This window comes from Cyprinodon tularosa, unplaced genomic scaffold (genome assembly GCF_016077235.1).
Source record: "Cyprinodon tularosa strain WSP-4 unplaced genomic scaffold, ASM1607723v1 ctg229, whole genome shotgun sequence".
NCBI classification, from domain to species: Eukaryota; Metazoa; Chordata; class Actinopteri; order Cyprinodontiformes; family Cyprinodontidae; genus Cyprinodon; species Cyprinodon tularosa.
Window position 1 is genome coordinate 834295 of NW_024038856.1, and position 24061 is coordinate 858355.

General features: G+C 42.1%; 1 protein-coding gene across 1 annotated transcript in view; it reads right to left on the minus strand.

The window, feature by feature from the left end:
- Positions 1–24061, minus strand: part of slit3 (slit homolog 3 (Drosophila)) — a 283239-nt gene that overhangs the window by 116383 nt on the left and 142795 nt on the right. The window contains exon 5 of the mRNA XM_038286679.1: positions 18499–18570. Within this exon, the coding sequence (XP_038142607.1) occupies positions 18499–18570 (72 nt within the window). The remainder of the gene's footprint in view (positions 1–18498; positions 18571–24061) is intronic.

Genomic DNA, 24061 nt, shown 5'->3' on the forward strand with positions numbered 1-24061 from the left:
GTTATGCTGGATAATGACACTGGCTTCCATTGCAATGTAGATAATAATCTGAATCCTCTTGATGGAGTCCTGATGTGCTGTTCCACTGAAGCTCCGATTACTGCTGCTCTACAGCGCAAGTTACAAGCTCTTCTTCTTTGGGTTTGTTCTCATGTTATCAGGTGGTGCAGGGGTTGCATTACTGCTTCCTGCTGCCTCAAAGACTTCACATTGTCAGCTCCTTCAGACTGAATTATAACAGGGTTTTAATAAACATTAAAAGTGCAATAATCCAAGGGCTGTGAATTCCTTCCCCACCAGTGGCTCAGTGAGAAGAGCTCCGAATGTTCATTGAACTTAATGGAGCTGCTTTCATCACATATACAGAATTTAACCGCGATGATGACCCCTCCGTATATCTGCATCAACATTTTTATTGGTTGATGTTTGTCACTTTTAATTGTGAAAATTGTGAAAAGAAGAGAAATATTCATATTGATTTAAATAATATTTTTCTATCATTTATCCCCACTCATTAAATCTGCTGGTCTTGTATAAAAGTATCTAATATTTAGATTAAATTATTTAAAAAAATAACCTTTAAAAGATGAGTTTGAGTATAATTTGCATTATTCTACCTTCATACAGTGATAACAAGTCATCTTTAGAAGGATTAGAGAAAATGTTTTCAAGAGACGAGGAAATCTGCATCTGAGGCAACAAGAGGATCAGCTTTGACGTACAAATGTCAGGCCTGCATTTAGTGATGTTCAAGGATTCCAGTAGCTTTCCCCTGTTTTCCATAATCATAAGCCCACCTATGCTCAAAGAACCAGAACCAGCAAGGACTCTTTAAAGGTTCCCTTTAAAGTAGAATCAGATTAAAGACAAAGTTAATAACATTAATAATATTAAAACTAAAATGAAAGAGATTAACATCCTATGTGTGACCACCATGTCACCCTGTCCCTTCCTGCATGTTGCCTCCAAAGAGCTTATATTTAGCGTTTTTGTGTCTTTCATTCTCTTCCTTTTTGTTGCAACACATAAAACGAGCTGAAGGTGAGCATCTGCAGTGACAAAGAGGTGCAGCAAGGCGGAGTGTGCGTGGATGTGCACACAGACGGCACCAGGCTCTCACCTTCTCTTAGGCGCTGTGGTCATAATTCAAACAAACAGCCATCCTGCACTGCATTGTGAGTATCAGAGCATGAAGCATGGAGAAAAGAAAGGAGAGGATGACACGAAGGAGATAGCTGAGACACTAAAACCACAGAGCAGCTCTTCCTCATCCTTATACTGATAAACGGCTGCAGTTGGATTCTGTAATTTGCAGAAGAAGTGTGCCTTTCATCCATAGGACATATCGCTCTAAAGAACCTGTAGCGACCCAGACCCAGCAGTGTCCTCAGTTAGAAGAACACTGCTGGAGAAATTAATACTTTTATCACATTAAACCTGGCAGGGGCAGAACAAGCAGTAATATGGGCACCTTATTTTATTGCAAAAGATTAAACCAAGCATCTGAGTAAGGAGGCTGAGCTATCATCTGGGAGGACTGCACCGTATCTGCTGAGGGCTTGATTCCTCATGAAATGGCTACATTCACTTAATCTACATGCTGTTAAACTGGCTGACCCAACCCAACAAAACCAGTTCCTTCTGGTTTCAGAAGAGAAAAAACACAAATTTCTGCAACATCCTTGGTGTGGGTGATAGGGAATCAGACAGAACTAAACGTTTGGGAGAAATCTGAAAGTTCAGCATCCTAACAGGAAAAAGGTAAAATAAGAGAACCAGAGCTGTTCTGTGGCTACATTTAAGAACCTAGGGTGAGGATGGAAGATCTGCAGACCTACCAATACATGGAGGTCCACCTAGACTCACAGGTTGGACACAAAAATTATTAATCTGAGAAGGATCTAGAGGACTAGACTGGTGACTCTGCAGAATTTTTTACAGGAGGAGGAAGAAGTAACCCTACAAATTATCCTGAACACAACATGCTTCCTGTGAAACATGGTGGTGGCAGCATCATGAAGTGAGATAGAGGGGGTAGTGAGAGTTGAAAGGATGTTGGTGCAGACTGGGGTGAAGGTTTCCCCTCCAGTAGCACCACCCTGAACATCCAGACAGATTTCATGTGTTAGTTGGATTTAGGTCTAGACATTCTAAAAAATAAAAAACTTTAAAACTGATGTTCACCGATGCTCATCTTCCAATCTGACCAAGCTGAAGCTGCTTTTTGAAGGAGGAACTTCAGTCTGTTCTCCAGAAGACCGGCAGCTGCTCCTGCTGCCAGATGATGCTACTCAAAAATCAGATCTTTGGTTGGTCGAATGTTTGAAAAACCATGATTCAGTTTTTCTTCTGCTCTACCTGTGATGATCCATTTGATTAGGTTGGTCACATGAAAGTCTTGTTGTTGGATTTTGGAAAAGTTTAGATTTCTCTATCATTTTCAGGATCAGGTTCTTCCCAGGACAGGATGAGCTTAACTGGACTTCAAGCTAAAGTTCTGTGGTATTGCTTTAATATCTGTGCGCCTTTTTTAAATTTAATTTGACGTTGTTTGTAATTTTCCATTTAGGGACCCATTTGCTGTTTTAGTTTGACTTCCTGTTTGCTGATTATTATCATATCAGCTGCAGGAAAAGGAACCATCGATGCAGCTGTATGGGTGTCTTTAATAATAAACTGCACTTTAAGGAAGTTATAGTGTATGAAAAGAGCAAACATGAAAGAAGATCCGATTTCACAGATTTAAGTGGCAAACATAAAAATGTTAGCATCACTCTTTGAAAAACTGTTTCTTTTGTGAGTATTTAAGCCTTAATTATTTGTACTCTGACTGACATGTTGAGTTGAGAGGATTGACAGACGCTGCAGTCAGCAGCTGCACTCAGCACATCGTAGAGTAAAGCTTCCACCTACACACCATCCGTCTCCTTAGGTTAGCAGAAGACAGCAGTAATCATATGTGCCAGGTTCTTGGCTGTTTCAATCATCTGATAGAGGGTCAGAGGGGTCGCTCTACCTGTGCATGTTGGTAGGTTTGTGAGTGTAAAAGCCAATACTGTAATTGGCATACAATGCTGTGGTAGCCACAGGGCAACATAAGAGCAAAGAGATGAAAACCCCAACCTCAGAGACATAAAGTTAGAGATGCAAAATAAAAAAAAAACAGAGAAGACAAAGGGAAAGGGAGGGAGGCAGAGAGAGATATGAGAAAATCAATGCAGGGTCCATGAGGGACAGAATGTCATGAAGGTTTTTACCCCGCTATAATGGACGGCTGGAGCCTTTTACTGCAGGAGTCACCTTGTCTAATGGAGGGACTGGTGGAGAGACAGCATGGATGGGGTGGAAGAGCCACAGCAAGGACATCAGTGGGAGAAATAGGAATTATGCGTTCAACTTGGAAAATATGGAAGCATTAAAATATCAATAAGAAAGTCAATAAATAAAAGGACATATTAAAGGAAAAAAAAAACTCTGGAGACAAGAAACCGGAAAAGACAGAAGACACAGAAATATGACAGATAATTGAGAGAAAAGCCCAATGATTGATGATGGAGGAGCAAATCGTTTGTGCAAGAGAGACAAAGAAGATGTAAAGGAAGACAAAGAAAAGGAAATGAATGCAATTTGGTGGAAGAGAAGAAGAGAATAAACTAAAGAGTAAAACATAACAAAAAAAAAGATCATAATGTCAAAGCTTCTAAGAGCAAAACAAATTAAGCTAGTGGAAAATGTTTTAGCATGTTTGACTTGAATTATAAAAGTCAAACTCTTCTTTTTATTTAATTTTTTTCCCTTTTTGCTGAATTAGTGATTTGGTTTTGTAGGTAGGTAGGGGTGGATCTAGGTAGGTCGGTAGGTGACTGAACATAAGGTTGAGGGTAAGGAGGTAAGGACAGCTGCTGTTTCAAATGTAAAGTGAGGTTTAGATCTTAGAGAATCTCTGCATTTGGAAATTCTGGACTTTTTTGTTCAGTCCAACAACATCAATAGTCCTAGGAAATTGCCCTGGTGTTCTACTCTACTATAAATTACCTGCATTATCAGGATTATAACACTGCATTGCTTTATACATAATGCAGTTTATAATGGAACCTTTCCATCATAGTGGTTTCCAGTGTACCAGTCTCTCTCTATAGTGCCACTTGGTAGATCTTTACCCAATATGACAATCTGTCAACCTGAAATGGAGTCATTTTCTACTCTGTTTACAGTATAATTTCAGTACAAGTGAACAAAATAATCAATCCATCCATGGAGTCAGCAGCCTGATGAGTCAAGGAGGAAAGACAAGATGTCCTCATCAGCATCCCTCTCCAGGTTGATCACTGCATGAAAAGTGGGATTTTCGTCAATATACGGCACTGTAGATTGTCGTGGAACTTCAGGTTAGCGGCAGTTTACGGCAATTTGCAGGCTTCGCCGAAAACTCCCGTAAATTGTCAGAAATTGACGTGGAAATTCATATGCAGCGTTCACACCGGGGGCAGCTGGCGCAACAGAAGCAGCGAGTTTACATGCAAAGTCAATGGTTGACGCGCGTCAAGGCGCAGCAAAAGGTCCCGCGGCGCGTTTCGAGCAGCAAGCGCAGCGCGTCTGAGCAGCTGAAGCAGCGCGTCGGGCGCGTTTTGGCATCTGACGCGCGTGACGCGCCGCAAACGCGTTGCTGCTCGAGATGGAAAAATTTATTTTTTGCTGCTCGACGCGCCGCGTCAACCAATCAGAGAAGCTTATCTGGGAGCTGGCTGGGAGAGAGACACAGCGCTGATGACACAGACCGCTCTGATTACTCCTCTTAAACAGTTTATTAACGCATAATTAACTTAAAATATATACATCTGCCGGCAGAATATGTTCGCTTTTATTATTGTGGTGCCTGCCGATCGGATTATTTAGATGAAAAACACCTACCAGCCGCCGCGGTAAACCGTGAGGAGGCGACCCGCCAGAGGCTGCTGATTAATGGATTCCTTCTGTCGGCGCACCGCCGGTATGTGGGGGTCTGAGCGGCTCCGACAGAAATAATATTGGGAGGCAGGATTGTAATCTGGATGAACTGACTGCACTGATGAAGTTTTCAGGTGTATTTTCTCACTTAAAAACATATTAAAACTACTTTATTCCCACTGATCACAGCAAATATAGCTGCAAGGCAGAGAAAGGATAGTGAAGCTCCGCCCAACGCGCGTCAGAGCCACTTTTGGACCGTGCAGGCAGAGCAGCAAAGCTGCTTCAGCCGCGCGTCAGAACTTACTGGTACAAGCAGCAAAAATGAAGCAGCAGACGCGATTTTGCTGCTTTTGCTGCCCCCGGTGTGAACGCAGCATTAGGCAGTGTTCCCCCCATGCCTCCCCCCCATAGAATTCTAGGGGAGGCTTTAACATGTAAATGAACATGCTGTGAGCTATACAAATGCAAATCAGGGTTGCAGGGGGGGTTTTACCCCAAGTGACATCTTTCTAAAAGGTAAGAAAATCTCTGATACAAAGAGATCAGGCTCAGTATAGCCTCTTACATTTTAGCTTGAATTGATTTATTTAACTAAAGTATAGAGACCAAAACAGATCTTTAGCTGACAGAGCAATACATTTAGAGCAGTAATTATTTTTTTTTTAATTTGCATTTAAGATAAAAAATAAAATGTTGTCTGTCAATATGCTCAATTCACAATTACTTAAGTGGAAAAGTTTCAAGAAATGATTCTGAGATGATTCACTTCATAACATGGCGCATTATCCTGTTGGAAGTAGCCATCAGAAGATTGGTACACTGTGGTCATAAGGACATAGGTCAGCATGCTAAATTGGTATTAAGTGGCCCAAAGTGTGGCAATAAATATCCCCCAAATAGATGGTAGAAATAGATCAGGCTCAGCATAGCCTAATTATAGACTCTTACATTTTAGCTTGAATTGATTTATTTAACTAAAGTATAGAGACCAAAACAGATCTTTAGCTGACAGAGCAATACATTTAGAGCAGTAATTATTTTTTTTTTAATTTGCATTTAAGATAAAAAATAAAATGTTGTCTGTCAATATGCTCAATTCACAATTACTTAAGTGGAAAAGTTTCAAGAAATGATTCTGAGATGATTCACTTCATAACATGGCGCATTATCCTGTTGGAAGTAGCCATCAGAAGATTGGTACACTGTGGTCATAAGGACATAGGTCAGCATGCTAAATTGGTATTAAGTGGCCCAAAGTGTGGCAATAAATATCCCCCAAATAGATGGTAGAAATAGATCAGGCTCAGCATAGCCTAATTATAGACTCTTACATTTTAGCTTGAATTGATTTATTTAATTAAAGTACGCTAGATTACTGTGTATGCAAATGTTATGTAAAAAAAATACACAAAATAATTTATTTCAAAAATTAGTTTTAATCAGAATCAGTTGGCTGTAATGGCGGTTGGCAAACAATTTTTTTTTTTTTTAGATTTCCACTTTTTTTAATTTTTTATTGAATATATAAGAAAACAATAACAATCTCAAATAACAAGTCAATAACAAATATTTCAATACAAAAAGAAATATCACAACTCCTGCTTTTGAAAAATACAATTAAATGCACAGTGTGGAACAAAGTATAAAATAAAATAAATAAAAATAAATAAAATAATAATAGTAGTTAAAGTAAATTAATCAGTGGGGACTACCAACTGAAATTCTTCAATTAACTCAAACAATTTAATTGCATTTAAATTCTGCATCTTTCTCAGACATCTTTTGAAAAGGGAAAGTTCATTTTTGAGAGCAGAGATTGAGAGGGAGCATTTTGCATAGCGACATTTATGGATATAATACTTTGTTACAATTATTAGAATATTGATTAAAAATTCCAAATTTTTTTTCTTTAATGGATAAACCGAATTGAATGTTTTGCCAGGAAATAAAATCTAAATTTATTGTTTTAGAAGACAGAAAGGTTCGAAGTTGATCCCATAAGTTTAATATTTCTTTACATTCATAAAAAAAGATGTTTAGTTGTTTCCAATTGAGTTGTACAAAAGCCACAATTCTCAACATTAAACTTAAATCTCTCTCTTAAAAACTCATTTGAAGGATATATGTTATTTATTATTTAAAATTGTAATTCTTTATATTTAGGAGGAATTGGGAATTTCAAATAATTTGTCCTTATTTTGACTATCATAGATTTCTTAAAATTTTGTAAGAGAGCTGTGCTTTTTGTTCTTCCTGGGTACATATTATTTATAGAATATTGATTCAAAAACTTGTTGTTGCATTTATTATCTCTAATGTCCACCTGCTCAAATTCAATCTTATGGAGTCTAAGAATAAAGGAATTAGGTAAACTGTTTTTAATAGAATGAATGAGGACATCAGGGATACTATGTAAAACTTTCTTATAAATTCTTAGTGAACAATCGTTTCTAAACTTCCTGTTAAAATCCTCCAAACTTAGAAAATCACCATTACCATTTGGCAAACAATTTATAGGTGCATTACCGTCACCTTCAATCTTAATATTTTGAAATTGTCTTGTAAAAGTCCAAGGTAAAGTGCTTTTGCTACCTATCCAAACCTGTAGAACTTAATATATTATGCAGACAACAAAAAGTTTCAAATCTCTATATGCAGAAAAATTATAAGCATACCTTCAAAGACTTGTAGCTCTAACTGCAGCAAACACAATTGTAGTGTTGAGGGAGCGGAATACATATATATTGCATTTTTTGTGTAGAAAATGGTCAGAAAGCATGTACGGTTTATTCTACTATCTTCTCATTTATGTTATTTAAACTCATAAAGTATGAATAACATACATTGACGTTTTTGGATTTGCCGTGAAAATTAGGAGTATTTATAGTTTAGCATGACAAAATATACCTTTTAAACTGAAAATGGACGGGGAAATATAGTATTTGTACATAACAATTGCAAACTGCCCTCCAAAATAGAACCTTCTTGTGCTTTTAATTTGTATGGGATTATTTCTGTTGCACGCTAAATGTTGCAGTAACCACTCCGTGCCAACAGGGTGCAGTGTCACCGAGATAAAACCGTTTTCCACCTCCGGCATCATGTTTGTGTTACTATACTCAGAAGAACTTCATCTCCAGTTACCGTGTTTGTATTTTGTTGTTACGTGAACAATGGCTGCACGACGTCTCGCGTTCAACTCGCCTCCAACTGCTCTTAATCCACAACTTTCGGCCAGCCCGCAGACTGACGAGAAGAAACTGCTGATTGCTATCAGCGGACTGTCTCGTCAGCTTACCCAGCATACTGCCGACATGAATGAGCGGCTCACTCAGCTGGAGAATTCGATGCACTCCAGGTTGCAGTCCATAGAGGACAAGATGGCGGCTCTGCAGTCGAGCAACTTTGTGGGATATACGAAATCGAGGAAGAGAAGACGGGTGCACAACGCCACGCTAGCGGTAAATATATGTTCGATTACTGGTAGCTATGCTAAAAGCAGCCTAGCTTAGCTAGGCAAGCTAAAGACAACCTAGCCTAGCTAGGTAAGCTAAAAGCAGCCTAGCCTAAAGCTTTATTAAAGTGTATTTTTTGTGATTCACAGGCAGCAGTACGCCGTCTTCACAACTCGGAGACTAATTGCAGGCGCTATGAACCGGAGCAGGGGTAAGATTTAAAGAATATGCTTTCATTCTGCGGTAAAAGGACATGGATACGGATAAATACCGACCATAGCTTTACTTTTTTTTTTTTTTCACAGACTACTCTCGCCTCACAATGAGGCGGTGACCTCCTATTTGCTCGGAGCCATCTCGGCAAGTCCAGATTTGCACGATGTTGATAAAGACGACATTGTGTGTAAGTGACTTGTATTAATGTTTTCTCCTTCCTTGTTACTGTGACTTGCGTTTGATTTTTTATTCATACCACTCTCATTTAATTGTTTTCCAGCTGCCTGTAAGACGTATTATGAGACGGTACGCAGGAGCTTCAGATACACGCAGCTAGCCAACACGCTGCGTGCGGAGGCTGCCAGGCAATCTGCTCGGAGTCGGGCCAGAAGAAAGAGGGTAAGACTTTATTTGGTGACTATTTTTCAGGTGCATTGATTGATGTGTTGTGTCCATACGCAGTGCGCTGATTCATTGTTTTTTTTTTTCAGCTGCTGAAAGCGAGGCAGAGTGTGCTGGCAGATGAGGAAGTGGAACTCTGGAAGTCCGCCACCGTCGACCTCATGTCCGACGAAGAAGATGGCTTCGTCGGCGGTGTCTCTAGATGGATTGTACGGTCGCCGCCATTTCGTAGGCCGGATCTCACTGAACTCTGTGTTAAGCTGCAGTCCCGGTTAGAAGCGATGCCGAAGTACAGGGCCACGCACAGTAGGCGTCTGCACATCGGACCTGCCTCGGAGGGAATGCTGCCAGTTACCTCCAACCCCGAGGAAGCAAACGGACCGTTCACGGAGTTGTAATTTTTAGATAAGCATGTGTTTGGATACGCGTTGTATATAGTTGTGTGTGTGTGTTTCAATAAAGCTCTTTCTTTGCATAAACAGCTTCCTGGCAAATGTTCATTTCCTGTATAAATTCATTCATGTCCTTGATGGTAGCATAATAATTGTGTAGTAGTGTAGGATAACATAAATACACACCATATGAATGAATAAATATATATATATATATATATATATATATATGAATAAATATATATATATGTAAATTTATATGTAAATATATATATATGCCAACCAATCACGAGCGACTTTACTTGTTTAAAAAGAAGTGGTTCCGTCCAATACTCAGTAAGAAAATTAAAGCCTGGCGTGGCCACGTGTGGTTTTGCTGCCAATCACGAGCGATTTCACTTGTTTGAGAATAGTGGTTTCAGCCAATACTGCATTCATATGCTAATTAGGGCCATTAGTACAGCTGATCGCTCTCCACATACGTCACGGTACGTTTCCGACAATTTGTGGCACGACAAACGCGGACAAGCACGGGTTGCAAATTGTCGGAAACTGACGAAAATCAGGCAGATCTGCGGGAGTTTACGGGGACGAAAATCTCACTTTTCATGCAGTGGATCTGAGGTGTTATTGGGTCAGAAAGGAAAACTAGTTCCTCCAACATGTCAAGGTTTTCTTCTCAGATCTCTTCGAAGATCAACAGAGTGATTCCTGATCAGACAACCACTGACTGTTATGTCTGGCTCTAGTCCCAGATCTTTGGATAGGAAACTATGATCATATCTGGTCCAGAGCCTGGCCACTCTTAGGATGAAGCTCATCTCTGCTGGTTGACGTAACTCACATTTCAGGACCAGACGGGTTAGAAGAGGAACTTAAAAGGACCAGAAAATTCATAACTTAGCTTTTCGGATAAGCAGCCCTCTGATTACAGCAGACAGGATCATTATATATCTTTCTCCACAAACAAAAACCAGAGCCTGTTTATTTCCTCTGCTTGAGGCAAAAACTTAACCTGCATCCGGGGATGCATGTTTTACATGTAAGCACTGAAGCATCTCAATAATCCAGGTAGAGAAATCTGAAGCAGTTAAGTAAGTCTTCTGGGTGGCTTCTGAAAAACACCTTAGAGACGAGACAATTTACACAGATCAGATGTTAAGCTCCAACTTCCCCCCCTCTTACAGTGCTATTATTGTGAGCATGACTAAATTCTCTGGAAGTAATAAGCTGTCAACGGGGCACAAACGATTGATTGGTTCTCCTTTCCATGTGAGCATCCAGTTTAGATGGTTGTTGATCCACTATGCAAAGGTAGTGCTTAGAAGGTTTAATTTCCTTGTACAGTAAAACCTCACAGTGAGAAAGATTGTTGGAGAACTTTCAAGAAGAACCCATCAATTAAAAACTAGTCAGCTTTTCTGGGTTTTAACTAACTTCCGTAGAAGACTAAAAGCTGTTTTTCTCCTCTTCATGCACTTTGCTTGAAAGACAGCTGACAGGAAATGGAATTGAAAGCAAGAGGGAAGAGATGTGAGTCGGGGTTAACAAGTTAGGACTTAACCTCTGACTGCCATGTGAAGGACTCTGTCCAATGGTCAGTTGCTTTAACCCTGGACCATCACCACACCAGACTAATGTACATCACTGCTGCTTCCGCTATAATGTACAAAGAATATTTTCACAGTTTATTTATAAGTTACAGATTATAAAATGATAAATCTGTAATAAAGAGGAAGATAACCAAGATGATGATAAGACAATAAATCTAAAATAGATTTCAGGCACTTTAAATTCAATCATGTCTTTGTAAAGATAATTTATTTTATTTGATTATATATGAATGCAATAAAAATCAGGTTTACATTTTATTATTATGCATTTAATTTAGTTTTTTAAAGGTTTTACATGAAGGTGCCGCTCAGCATCACATGAAGGTAAAATAACCTTTTTTTAAGCACCCTAATTCAATTGGGTCCTAATTTAATCTGAGAGTTTTACATCTATTAATTATTGATAACTCCTATTTGTTTCCAGTTTATAGATTATTTTAGGAGGTTTGGTAGAAATTAGTAGCTATAGCTACAGCTGATGATGTCGTTGGGTTATTTAACGTAATCCCTGGTTCTTTGATAACAGAGTGAGGTGTTTCACTATGGGAATCGCCTTGGCGTGACCAACTACGGAAGCTCCAATGACATCACGTCTGTCTGAGACAGACAGGTTGAGCCGTGTCCGTGGCTCCACCCACCAGCTAGATCACGGCCAACCTACCCGCCTCAACTCATTCTAGGCAGGTTTCTTTCCGTGCCCATGCAAGAAGGGATGTGTTGGTGAAACACCTCACTCTGTTATCAAAGAACCAGGGATTACATTAAGTAACCCAACGTTCTTTTTCTAACTTCGCTCGCTGTTTCACTATGGGAGATATAGCATGATGACCCCGAAGCCATATATGATAGGAATCACAACCCAGGTCTCAGTTGGACCCTAACATCCCTACTCCAAGCACTGAGTGTGCTAGCGATGGCCGGGCCACATCCAGCCTGTAAAACCTCACAAATGTGTGCGGCGTAGCCCAACTGGCTGCAGCACAGATGTCCTGAACTGACACACCACGGAACAAAGCCCAAGAGGTGGCCATGCTTCTGGTAGAATGGGCCCTCACCCCTTTAGGGGGCTCTGATCCTGCGCACCTATATGCCAGAGATATAGCCTCCACAACCCAGTGTGCTAATCTTTGGCGGGAGACAGGTTTGTCCTTATGAGCAGTAGCCCAGGATACAAACAGAGGGTCAGCTCTTCTAAAACAGGCTGTCCTGTCCACATAAGCTCTTAAAGCTCTCACTGGACATAAGCAATGAAGCTTCTGCTCATCTGCTGAAGAGAAAGGGGGTGGATGGAATGCCAGCAATTCCACCATCGAACACCTATATGCTGAATCCAACACCTTCGGCACAAAAGCCGGGTTGGGTCTCAAGCACACCTTAGAGAGCCCGGGTGCCCACTGTAAACAGGCCGGACTGAGTGAAAGTGCATGCAACTCACTCACCCTCTTAGCCGTAGCCAACGCTAAGAGCAGGGCAGTTTTCAATGAAAGGAACTTTAAGCCAACACCCTCCAAAGGTTCAAATGGGTGATGACAGAGGGCATCCAACACCAGAGAGAGATCCCATAATGGCACCAGAGGCTTAGAAACTGGTAACTTACGTCGGGCCCCTCTCATAAAACGACACACTAAGGGGTGATTACCCACAGGTTTATCACCAAACCCTACATGACAAGCAGAGATTGCGGCTAAATAAACCTTAATTGTTGAAAAAGCCTTACCCTTCTCCAACAAGCTCTGCAGAAAGCAGAGCACGTCCCCCACTGAACACTGAAAAGGAATGGTCTGTTTTTCCTCACACCATTCCTCAAAAACTCGCCATTTACCACTGTAAAGATAGCGAGTAGAAGAAGCCCTAGCATTCTGTATGGTGTCGATCACCTCTGGGGGGAGGCCTGTTGCATTTAAATTCCACCTTTCACGGGCCAGGCCCAGAGAGCCAGGTGATCTGGGTGTGGATGATAAATCTCCCCTTGAGCCTGAGACAGCAGGTCCCTTCGAACGGGGAGGGGCCATGGTTCGGCTGACAGGACTTGGATTATCTCTGCCACCCAGGGCTTCGATGGCCACCAGGGAGCCACCAGAATCAAAGACAGACCCTGTTCCCTCACTCTGACTAGAGTTGGGGATATCAGGCTGAGAGGAGGGAAAGCATAAAGCAACGCGTCTGGCCATGGGTGCGCCAGCGCGTCCATACCCAGTGGAGCGTCTGGGTCTGACAGGGAGAAAAACAGCGGGCAATGAGTGTTTTCCCATGAGGCGAAGAGATCTACGGCAGCCCGTCCGTATCTCTGCCAGATCTGCTCCACCACCTGTGGATGCAGCTTCCATTCCCCATAGAGAGGGTTCCCTCTGGATAAAAGATCGACCCCTCTGTTCAGAATTCCCGCTACGTGCGTTGCTCTGAGCGACAGAACTCTGGTGCTGCTCCACATAATTATGTCCCTGGCCAGTCTGTGTAACTGCAGGGACCTGGTGCCACCCTGACGGTTGATATAAGCCACCACAGTGGAGTTGTCGGTCTTTACCAAGACGTGGCGACCCATCACATATGGCATGAAGTGCTTCAGAGCTAGGAACACTGCGTGCAGTTCCAGCATGTTGATGTGAAGCCGCCTCATTCTCGGCGACCATATGCCATTCACCGCTCTGCCCATCATAGTTGCGCCCCAACCTGTCAGGGAAGCATCGGTCGTCATGGTAACCCTGGATGCTACGGTCCCCAGCGGGACGCCCGACATGAGAACCGTCGGGTCTCTCCAGGGCTGAAGAGCCGCCATGCATGTCTGTGTCACTTTTACTCTGCGGCACAGATGACGGCGGGGACAGAGTCGCAGCGAGGCGACCCACCGCTGAAAGTCCCTCATCATCAGAAGCCCCAGATGGACCACTGAAATCCCGGATGCCATAAGACCGAGGAGCCGCAGGCACAGTCTGAATGTAACGACGTTTCCCAACTGAAAACGCGTCATGCACTGGGTGAATGACAGGATTCTCCCCTCTGATAGTGTGACACGATAAGAGAGGGAGTTTATTTTGAGACCCAAATACTCCGTGCATTGCACGGGAGTCAGGCGACTTTTGGCTTGATTTATCCTGAACCCGAGGTTGATGAGGTGGTTGATCACTGCCAGGGAGTTGCTGACTGCCTGCTCGCTTGACCGAGAGCAGATTAGATAATCGTCTATGTACGAAAATATTCTGATCCCGCGCGTCCTCAGAGGGGACAGCGCCGCCTCCACACACTTGCTGAACACCCTCAGGGCTAATGACAGCCCGAACGGGATGGTCTGAAACTCGTAGGCTGTGCTCTGATAAGCTGCGCTCTGTGTGGGGGGTAAATGGAGATGTGAAAATAGGCGTCCGCGAGGTCGATGGTTACAAACCAATCCCCCGGACGGATGGAACGGCACAGTGCTTTGTGTGTGAGCATCCTGAATGTATATCTGCGTAAGTGTCTGTTTAACACACGTAGGTCCAGAATGGGGCGTAGTGATACGCCGTCTTTCTTTGGAATGAGAAAATAGCGCGAGTAGAAGCCCTGACGAACCTCCTCGTCCGGTACAACTCTGATCGCTTTTTTCTCTAACAGGGATGCTATTTCGTCTTTCAGGACGTGAGCTGAATTCCCGGTGGCAACCGAAAAGAGAACTCCGTTGAATCTCGGAGGTCTCGTGGCAAACTGCAGTCTGTAACCCTTGGAGATTGTATGCAAAACCCATGGAGAGACAGCGCATGCGCGCCACTGATCTGCCCGAGCAGAGAGAGGAGAAGCGTCGCTGCTGAGTGACGTCATCCCCTCTGCACTGCTGCGCTCGGCTCTTTTGTAAAGAGCGCGAGCTCCCTCTGCTGGGCGCAGAGGAGAGTGGCAGAGAGCCATTTGTGTTAATTTTTTTCTTTTTTGTGGGGGGCTTTCTGCCCTTGGCAACATGCCTGGCTGCAGAAAAGCTGTGTTTATTTTCTCTAATTCCCCCTGAACAACACTTTGTAACATGGGGCACAGCTGAGTGCTTGGTGACACTGATAACGTGCTGTGGAGTGTTTTGTGACACTGTGTCCTCCACCCCAAAATGTCTTCTCTCTGAACGTGAGAGGGAGAATTTAACATGCCTCCTGGTGAACTGGGAACTACAGGAGCATCTGAATCCTGGACAGAGAAGTTTGCCCTGGTGCCTGGAAACCTTCTCTTCAGAGGGGAGATGGTTAACAGTGGGGTTAGGTTGCCCGCTTTTTCTTGCTCTCCCCAGGGTGGGATGGACGATTTTTTGCAGCGGCCGCTGCAAAAGAGTGCTTCCCCCATGGTCTTGGGTTCTCCGCTTTGCTTTGCTGGGTGGATTGTGTGGCAGGTCTCCTTGAAGGCTTGGCTCCACCTTGCCGTACTCTCACTGCAGCAGCCGCAAACCCAGGTCTGGGTCCCTGTGGGGGGGGTTTGGCTGGGCTTACGAGGCAAACAAAGGTTAAAAGCCTCTCCCTCCTGTTTTCTGAGGGTACTCGTCTCCCTCATCTTCTCCAAGGAGGGGCCAAATAGACCTTTTGTCGGGTCATAGGGCGCATCCATGATCTCGGCCTTCTGGGAGACACTCAGCCCTGACAGGTTTAACCATAGGCCTCTTTCCCCTGAGACCGCCAGACCCATGACCCGACCACAACCTTGAACAGCACCTCTAGAGGAGCGCAAGATGAGATCGTTCACCACACAGATCTCATCCCATAGACTGGGGTTAGGTGTCCCCGAGTCCAGTTGATGCCCCATCTCCTCCAGGATTTCACCTTGGTACGCAGACAGCAGTGTAACCGCGTTAAGTGAGCACGCTGACTGACCCGCATATCTGTTCATCCTTTGGTAAATGGAGGCTGTGAGGCGGTCCATTTTACCTGGGAGCGAGATGTTTGAGGATGCTGAAACCGATCTGCGGTTAGGGTGGAGGTGGTAAGCCACTGAAGGCTCTACAGCTGGGGGTTCGGCCAGCCCCAGCTCACCCATGCCCTGTATCTCCAGCTTAGAGAAGCCCTTGGTGGGAAGCTTACTCTTAAATGGGCTGGACCAGAAACGGCTCATTTCTCTCATGCACGCAGGAACGGCTGGTAAAAGTTGCTTTGCTGGTGGTAAAGCTGGTGGAAGCCTTTTACCGTCGTACAGGTCCTGTTCTGCTCCTTCTGAATCCTGCGCTGCAGGCCAGGGGATGTTCAGCTTTAAAGCCGCCCGTCTGCACACATCGTACAGATCACTATCCCCCGGGGAGGTGACTTCTGCCCCGCTTGGAGGCCTGGAGTGATGACCCGGGAAGGTCGAGTCCTCCTCCTCCTCCTCCTCCATGTCCTCCAGTTCCAGGAGGTCGGAGTTAGCGTCACCCTCCGTTGGGTCGATGTCTGCATCGAGTTTCCCGCTGTCCATAAGGCCCTCAAACAGAGGAGGCATGGACGGGTACTCCTCTTCCATCACGTCCGCCCAGCTCTTAGAGGCTAGCGGCGGATGGTTTTCACCCGCCGCCGCAACAGCTGCAGGTGAGGAGAAGCAAGGGTCCTGGCTGTTAGCGACAGCCACCCTCAGCCGCCTCTCCAGGATCTTTTCCGGCATCGACGCGCAGTGCTGGCATCCCTGAGGGTCCGCCAGCGATGCCTGAGCATGCTTAGCGCCCATACATGCTATACACATCGGATGAGGGTCCCGCCCAGAGATAGATGCCCCGCATGACGCTGGACACGGGCGGGATACAACCTCTTTAGCCTTCGGTTCCGAACCTTTGGCAGGGGTAGGAGCCGCAGACATGACTGTAGATAAAACACGGAGCTCGTCGCTACACGTTAGCTCTTTACTGATATAAAGTCCGTTCGCCACAACACGTTAACCGGACTCTTATGCTAGCGATACCCTGCTAGCCAAAAACCAAGCCCACCTTTACGTGTTAGCTCGGCTGACACAAGCGCACTCTATTCCGTTAATTAAAACGGAGTAGATACAGGGACAGCTCGCCTTTACGCGGTCACCGCTCCCAGCGTTTGTGTTCCAGAAAGTGCTTCTGCCGAAGCGCTTACTCAGCACGGTACAGGCCTGTCCTGGTCCTGCGTTCAGCGACGTTTTCCTTTACGGAACGCCTGAGAACAGTTAAACAGGTCCAAGCTAGCCTGAGCGCGCTGAGGGAGCTTAGTTGTAGTCTTCACACGGGAAGAAAGCGAGAATGAGTTGAGGCGGGTAGGTTGGCCGTGATCTAGCTGGTGGGTGGAGCCACGGACACGGCTCAACCTGTCTGTCTCAGACAGACGTGATGTCATTGGAGCTTCCGTAGTTGGTCACGCCAAGGCGATTCCCATAGTGAAACACCGAGCGAAGTTAGAAAAAGAACTACTCTTTAACTTCTATTGTGAATGTTGATGTGTTTGGTCAAGGAGTTGAGGTAACAGTCTGGGTGGAGCTTGATCTACCAGGTGAAGGCTTGGTCACCATCCTTTCTCAGACCCATACTGATGCTCTGACAGTAGCAGCTCCCAGGTGCTGCTTAATTGGAGAGAAGTCGGCGGCCATTTTAAGTCTACATCACTCCTTGGAGCTGAGGCTAAGTGGAAGAGCATATTTGCTCATTCAGAGTGTGTTCATCCATTTATGAGTTCTCCACTGATACAAAGACAGAAACATGAAGAAACCAGAATCCACATGATTCCAACCTTCACAGAGACTGTGTTTAAATCTGTAAAAAAAAAGGGGGAAGCTTTCCTTGCTGAGAAAATTATCCCAACTGGTAGGTATGGAGGTGGCAGCATCATGCTGAGGGGGTGTTTTCCAGCAGGGGGACTGTTGCACTTTACAAAGTAGATGGAGCAACATCTTAACCTCTCAGGAGGTTGATGCTTGGAGACAAATGTGTATTTTAAATGGATGTACAACCAAATTAGATTCAAAGGGGTGAAGTTCAAGTTCAGGAAGGAAATCTCAAATGTAAACTTTCATAATGCAATCATGCTTTGAATCAAGGAAACACATAAGACCTGCAAGGCTCGTTGTCCTCTCTGTCCCATTTCTGATTGAGCTAGGCTCTCACATTAAAGAAACAGCCCTAAGAGTCTGTCTGCTAGCTTAGAGATGGGATCGATCAGCTGTTATTGATGAGAGGCATTGATTAGGCAGAGTATTGATCTGAGTATTGGTGATTAGGACATCATGAATAAATGACAGGACCGTATTGAGCGATTCATAAGAGGAAAGAACCTCCAAGGAATGGATGGAAGAATCAGGACAATTTAGAGTAAGGAGGGAACTGATTAAAAGAGAAAGTCCTGGAGGCAAATATCTAACTGGAATCGTAAAAGCGTTTTATTCCCATGGTTCCAATTCATACATCAGACACAGCTGGACTGAACTGAACCAATCGTAGTGAATGAAGATGAGAAAAATGTAGCTTTAGTGACAGAGAAGCAGAGGAGAGATAAAAATGATTATACAGAAAAGTGTTTATAGAGGAATGGCAAATTTACTTACAGGTTCTTCACGTTGGTGATTCCTCTGAAAGCCTTTCTAGGAACCGCTTGAATCTGGTTCTCACTGAGGTCTCTGGAGAGACAAACAGATGAAGAGAACATCAGCAGATTTACGGGAAGCACTTACAGATATATAGGTCCAATGATAAAACCACAAATATTTAATCTACATCACACGCACCCATGCTCCCAGCTGCACAAACAACAGAGTCTGTATAAGAACAAAGGAGCAGAAGACCATGAAGAAGAGGAGGAGGAATGATGAACTGACATTTATGATCAGTGGAACAATTTGCTCCAAAGAGCTTCAAAGACAAAAAGAAGCATCAGGAACCCTGCCAGCGCACACCATCTGATAGCTAGAAGTGTGAGTTGTGTGATTAATGAAGAAGGAGCGGCAGGAGGAAACCAGGAGGTTGTCTGTATGTGAAGTCCTCTGAAGTCTTTAAATACCACAGATTTTCTATTCAGTCCATGTGAACCCGTTTCCCACCATCGACGACAAACCCGATTTTTCATCTTTACTCACAATGAAGCAGGACATGCAGACCCGTGCTTAAATATTTTTACCCTCCTGATTTTTTAAAATATTTTTCAATTGATTGAACTATTTTTTTTGGAAAAGACAGACATAATGAAGTGTAGATTCACTAAACAAAGTTTTTAAATAAGGCATTTTGAGGCATTTCTCTCCATCAGATAAAAAAAGATATCTAATTATTTTATTTTTAAGTAATATTAATATTAAGAATCAGACTGAATGTTGAAGGTGGTCACATATCTGACTGCCAAAACCATGTTGCTCTATTGCAAGGGCGTAGGTTTGATTTCAACTTTGGTAGGGACACTATTCTTCAGTTTCATTGGTCCTTTGCAAAAATATGCATGCTCTTTTTTATGCTTAATGTGAGCTTCAGGGCTCATTTTGTTTAAAGAGCACAGCAGCATTTCTTGCTACATTAATACAAATCTTATAAGCACTACATGCTCTAGATGCTGTTTATCAATATTTAAAGCATCACTGGCTCTGATGAATGTGGAATTAGGACTTTTTCCACATTGAAAAGGATTGCATTTAAATTTACCTGCGACTAAGACAGTGTCTGTTTAACCAAATATAGTCTATAATATGTGGATTTATCCTGTGTTTTCTTCTGAAGATAGAGAATTGTGCAGAGGTAAACAGAGGTAAACCCCACTCTTATTTTTTTTTAATCTACTATGCTCTCTCTGGATCATGCAAAATAATACATTCAAGGGACAGCAAATAAATGTATTGTATTTACATTTGCACTGGAACTAGAAGAGGAACTGACACTGAGCATTTAAAATATTAATATTAGAAGTTGTACATCTGGGCTGTAGTTACTCTGTGTAGCTAATTTCATGTATTTTATCTATGGCTGAAACAATTAATCATATTAACAAATTATTTAAATAATCGTGAACTAATTCAGTAATTGATTAATCGTTAACTGGAGTATAGGGCCACTAAAATGTGCCTTTAGCCGACAGAGTGACCCACTTAGAGCAGGAATTATACCAAGATTGTAAAAAAATATGTAAACATTTAGCATTTAAGAAGTGAAAAAAAAAAAGTTTGTGTCTGTCAATATTCTCCATCCAGAACTCCTCCAAAAGAAACGTTTAAACGTTTCTGTTTCACCTGGTTTCATTTCATAAAAGATCTTCTTTAAGGAGCCTTTGGCTATCTGATTAAAAGATAAAATAAAAGAAATCCTAACGTTGTTAACTTACATTTCTCAAGTTCCACAAATCAAAAAACTCTCTCCTGCTTCTTTACAGAACTCCAATCAGAAGCTTTCGCCTGTTTTAGCGTAGATATTTTTTTAAAATTTGGACTAGTTTCGTAGCCCAATATTAATTAATTTTAGCGTCTTTTTTTTCGCGCTCCAAGGACCAGCGCGCGCGCACATACAGACTAGAAAACATGCAATCAGAAAGAGAGAAGGCGGAACTTAAGGCAGAATAATCAGAGAGTTAAACCGCGCAGCAGAGTTGATGCACTGCTATGTGAAAGGGACAGGAAAGAGCAGGCAGCTGCAGCTACCAGGCAGAGAAGCTGCGAGAGGAAAAGAAGCGGCTGCTGTATAGTAAATTATAAACATGTTGTTTACATCCAATTATTGGTAGGGACAAATAGGTCCTTCCAAAATTTTGGTAGGGACATGTCCCTATGGTCCCTATGCAAACCTACGCCCATGCTCTATTGTAAATATTGCTGTTGTAAAAAAAAAAATGCAATAAATTGTATTAACCGAGTGTTGTTTTATTTGAAATAAAAAATATACAAACGCTGTTAAACTATTAGAAATATTCTAACCAATAAATAATTGTCACCATTATAAAATATATCATTGCCTTATTTTCAGTTATTAATGTATTTATGTATGTATTTCCTTTAAAGTTTATTTATTTTTTGTTTTTCTTTTCAATAATTGTTTATTTAGTTATCTATTTGCTTATTAACTTCATTAAAAACATTTATTAGAAATGAAATGTCCCAGCAATACGTAAAGAAGCTTTACAAAATAAAAATGCCACAAAATAAAATACCGTAATCAATTGCTTTATTTTTTATTTGGAAGGATAAATTAGGCTTGAAATTTATGAATATACCTAGAAATAAATAAAAATATATACATTTTAAAATAAATGAATAAATCTTGAAGTAAATGGACGAAAAAGCTAAGGTAGTTTTATTTTGAATTGAACTTCTCCCTGATGGAGAGTTCAGAGGGTTTGAATACTTCTAAGTGCTCCATACTTATAGGCTTCCTTAGAAATGATATGAGCTGAACGATCATTGAAAGCTCAGACCTAACCTTGTTTGGAGAGGCGCTGGTTTGCTGGAACGAGGCTCGCAAAGCCTCCAAGAAGCTAATCACTTCATATTCCTGCCGGTCAGGCCTGAGCTAAACACTCAATCAGCAGCACAGGAACACATGACCATGCATGTTAAACAGTCAGAGCAGAACCACTGGTCTTCCTGCTTGACCTTGAGTGAGTGTGTTTCACCTGCATTGTAAGCACACGTAACTGTGTGAAATGTAGCCTAATTCTGAAACAGATTGACCTTTATTGCTGTAAAGGCTCATTGTTGAAGCCAGTTTGGAAAAAAATAACTTTTTTCCTTTAACTAACAAGGTTTCATCATCTTGGAGGGTTTTTCTGACCTGTTCTGTTCATCGGAGAGCAGATAAGGGGGGGGGGGGGGGGGTGGGGGGGGGACCCTGACCTGGGCCTTGTGTCTTTTCAGGGTTTTGTTTTTTTTTGCTCAGCAGTTGAACTCATACAATGCAAACATTTTATCTAGCGGTTTGGTATCATTATGTTTTAATATGCAGCACAGTCAGAACATATTTCCCCTGTTTACTCTTCTTGATCAAAAGGTGTTAGGGGTAGAGCTGTTATGTTTTTAAACAAAAAATAAGCTGAAGTCAACAGGACAATATAGAACTGTACAATGCTACCGAATGTTATCATCATCTATCTATTTATAAAAATTTTTGTATATCTTTTTTGCGTTTTCTGGTGAGAGATGAAAACAGAGTGTGAGAAGATGAGAAATTAATACAAGAGAGAGCATTAAAAAGTAATTTATTAGAGAAATTCCAGAGATAATAATATTTTTATTGTTTTGTTTACCATCTGTTAAATCTATTTGTTCTTTCTTCTAGCGGAAGGAAAACTGTCCAAATTAAAAATAAAAGCCACAATGAGACAGTGTGTCTCTGTCTGCCCTTCTGACTCCATCTGAGGGCCCGACAGGGAGGCCCGGCTCTAATCCGACTCATGTGTTCATCATGGGGGGGTTCGCTGTTCATCCCTGTGTGTTCCCGCTTGGAGGGATCCTAAACTTTTTTATTACCCTCTGTGAAGCTGAAACTAAAATAAAAATATGGTTGACATTTAAATAAAGCACAAAAAACAAAAATGAGAGAGAAGTTGTGTTTATCATATGGATTGTAACTAAATAAAGGGCCTGCATTTAATATTGTCCCATAAAGGACCTGTAATCTGAGCATTTTCTACTTAAAGGAGGAGTAAGCAATGATTTGTAATTTTACATAGTAAAAAAAAACCCTTCACATTGTGAAGTTTTGTTTAGAACCTCCCTGCCCCATAAAAGCTAGAGCAATGTAGCACAGGAGCAAAATGGTGGAGAGCATGTTCCGCAGATCGAGATGCTCAACTGAAGACAATAACTTGCCAAAATTATGTTTTTTGGGTTGTAAAGATATGAGCTACTTACATCTTTATTAGACATGTTCGTAAAGGATCAGAGCAGAGAAAAATATCATCACCTAATATGCAAATAAAAGCAGAGGATAACATTGGAGTGACTTTTCACACGTCTTGTTTTGGTCTACAGGCAATGCTAAACAGGGGCCTCATGGCGGAGCAGTTGGTGGCACTGCTGCATTGCAGCAAGAAGGTTCTGGGTTCGATCCCTTGCCCAGGTCTTTCAGCATGGAGTTTGCTTGTTCTCCCGGTGCCTGATTTTTTTTAAATCTACGGGGCTACTGTACGTCTACCTCCCAAAAGACTTTTAGGTTCATTTGCATCTCTAAATTTTCTTTAGAATAGGTGGGAGAAGATGGATTGTTGGAAGTGCTAAACAGCCCCAACAGGTTGTAAAATTGTCTTTTTTTTCTTTCAGGTGAAAATCATATTGTGTCTAATTTAGCTAGTTGATTAATAATAATTATTATTAGGATTATATTCATTATCAATTACAAGACTGGTTGACACCATACAAGCTAAACTAAGTCAACACTATTAGTAGAGATACAAGACCATTAATCAAATGTATTATAAGAACGGGATTTAAAATATGAAAAAGACTGATCAAAATTCATCCAATTAGAATCGCATCTTTCAATTTCATCTGGAACCCGGTCACAGCGGCAGGAGTCCCGGCAGAGGCTTTCCTCTCCTCAAACAACTCTATAAGCCCCTCCTTCAGCCACCACTTCAATGTTCTGGAGAAGAGCTTGGTTGATCCCAGAAGATCCAAGGCTAAAAACCACATGACAACTATGAGAATTAGTTACAATATATCCCATCGTACAGCGGAACCAGGGCCCCACCTGAATAATCTAAGTGAGATCATATCCCAGGGCCCACCTACAGGGGAAACAATGAGGAAGCAAGTTCTTTACTAAAACATTTCACTGTATTTTCCTAATACACCTACTGTGAAAATACCCAGGACAATACACAACATTTTAAATATAAACTGGTTAATTTAATTTGTTGTAATAAAAAAAACAATAATAACCGGTGCAATCCCATGGTTTTAAAGATTGTTTTAAAAAAAGCATTAATCAAGAGGAACAAATACTTTTATTAATTTATTTAGTATTAATCAACATTTCTTTTCAAACTAATTTTGGAATTTGATAGGAGAACAATCCTGGAGTTACTTCACAATTCAAGGCTACATTCATCCCTCTAGATTAAAGCCTACATCAGAGATTATATCGGTTTTATTGGCTAATAACTCACTTTAGACTGTCATAAAGTGGCGCTCTTGGTCA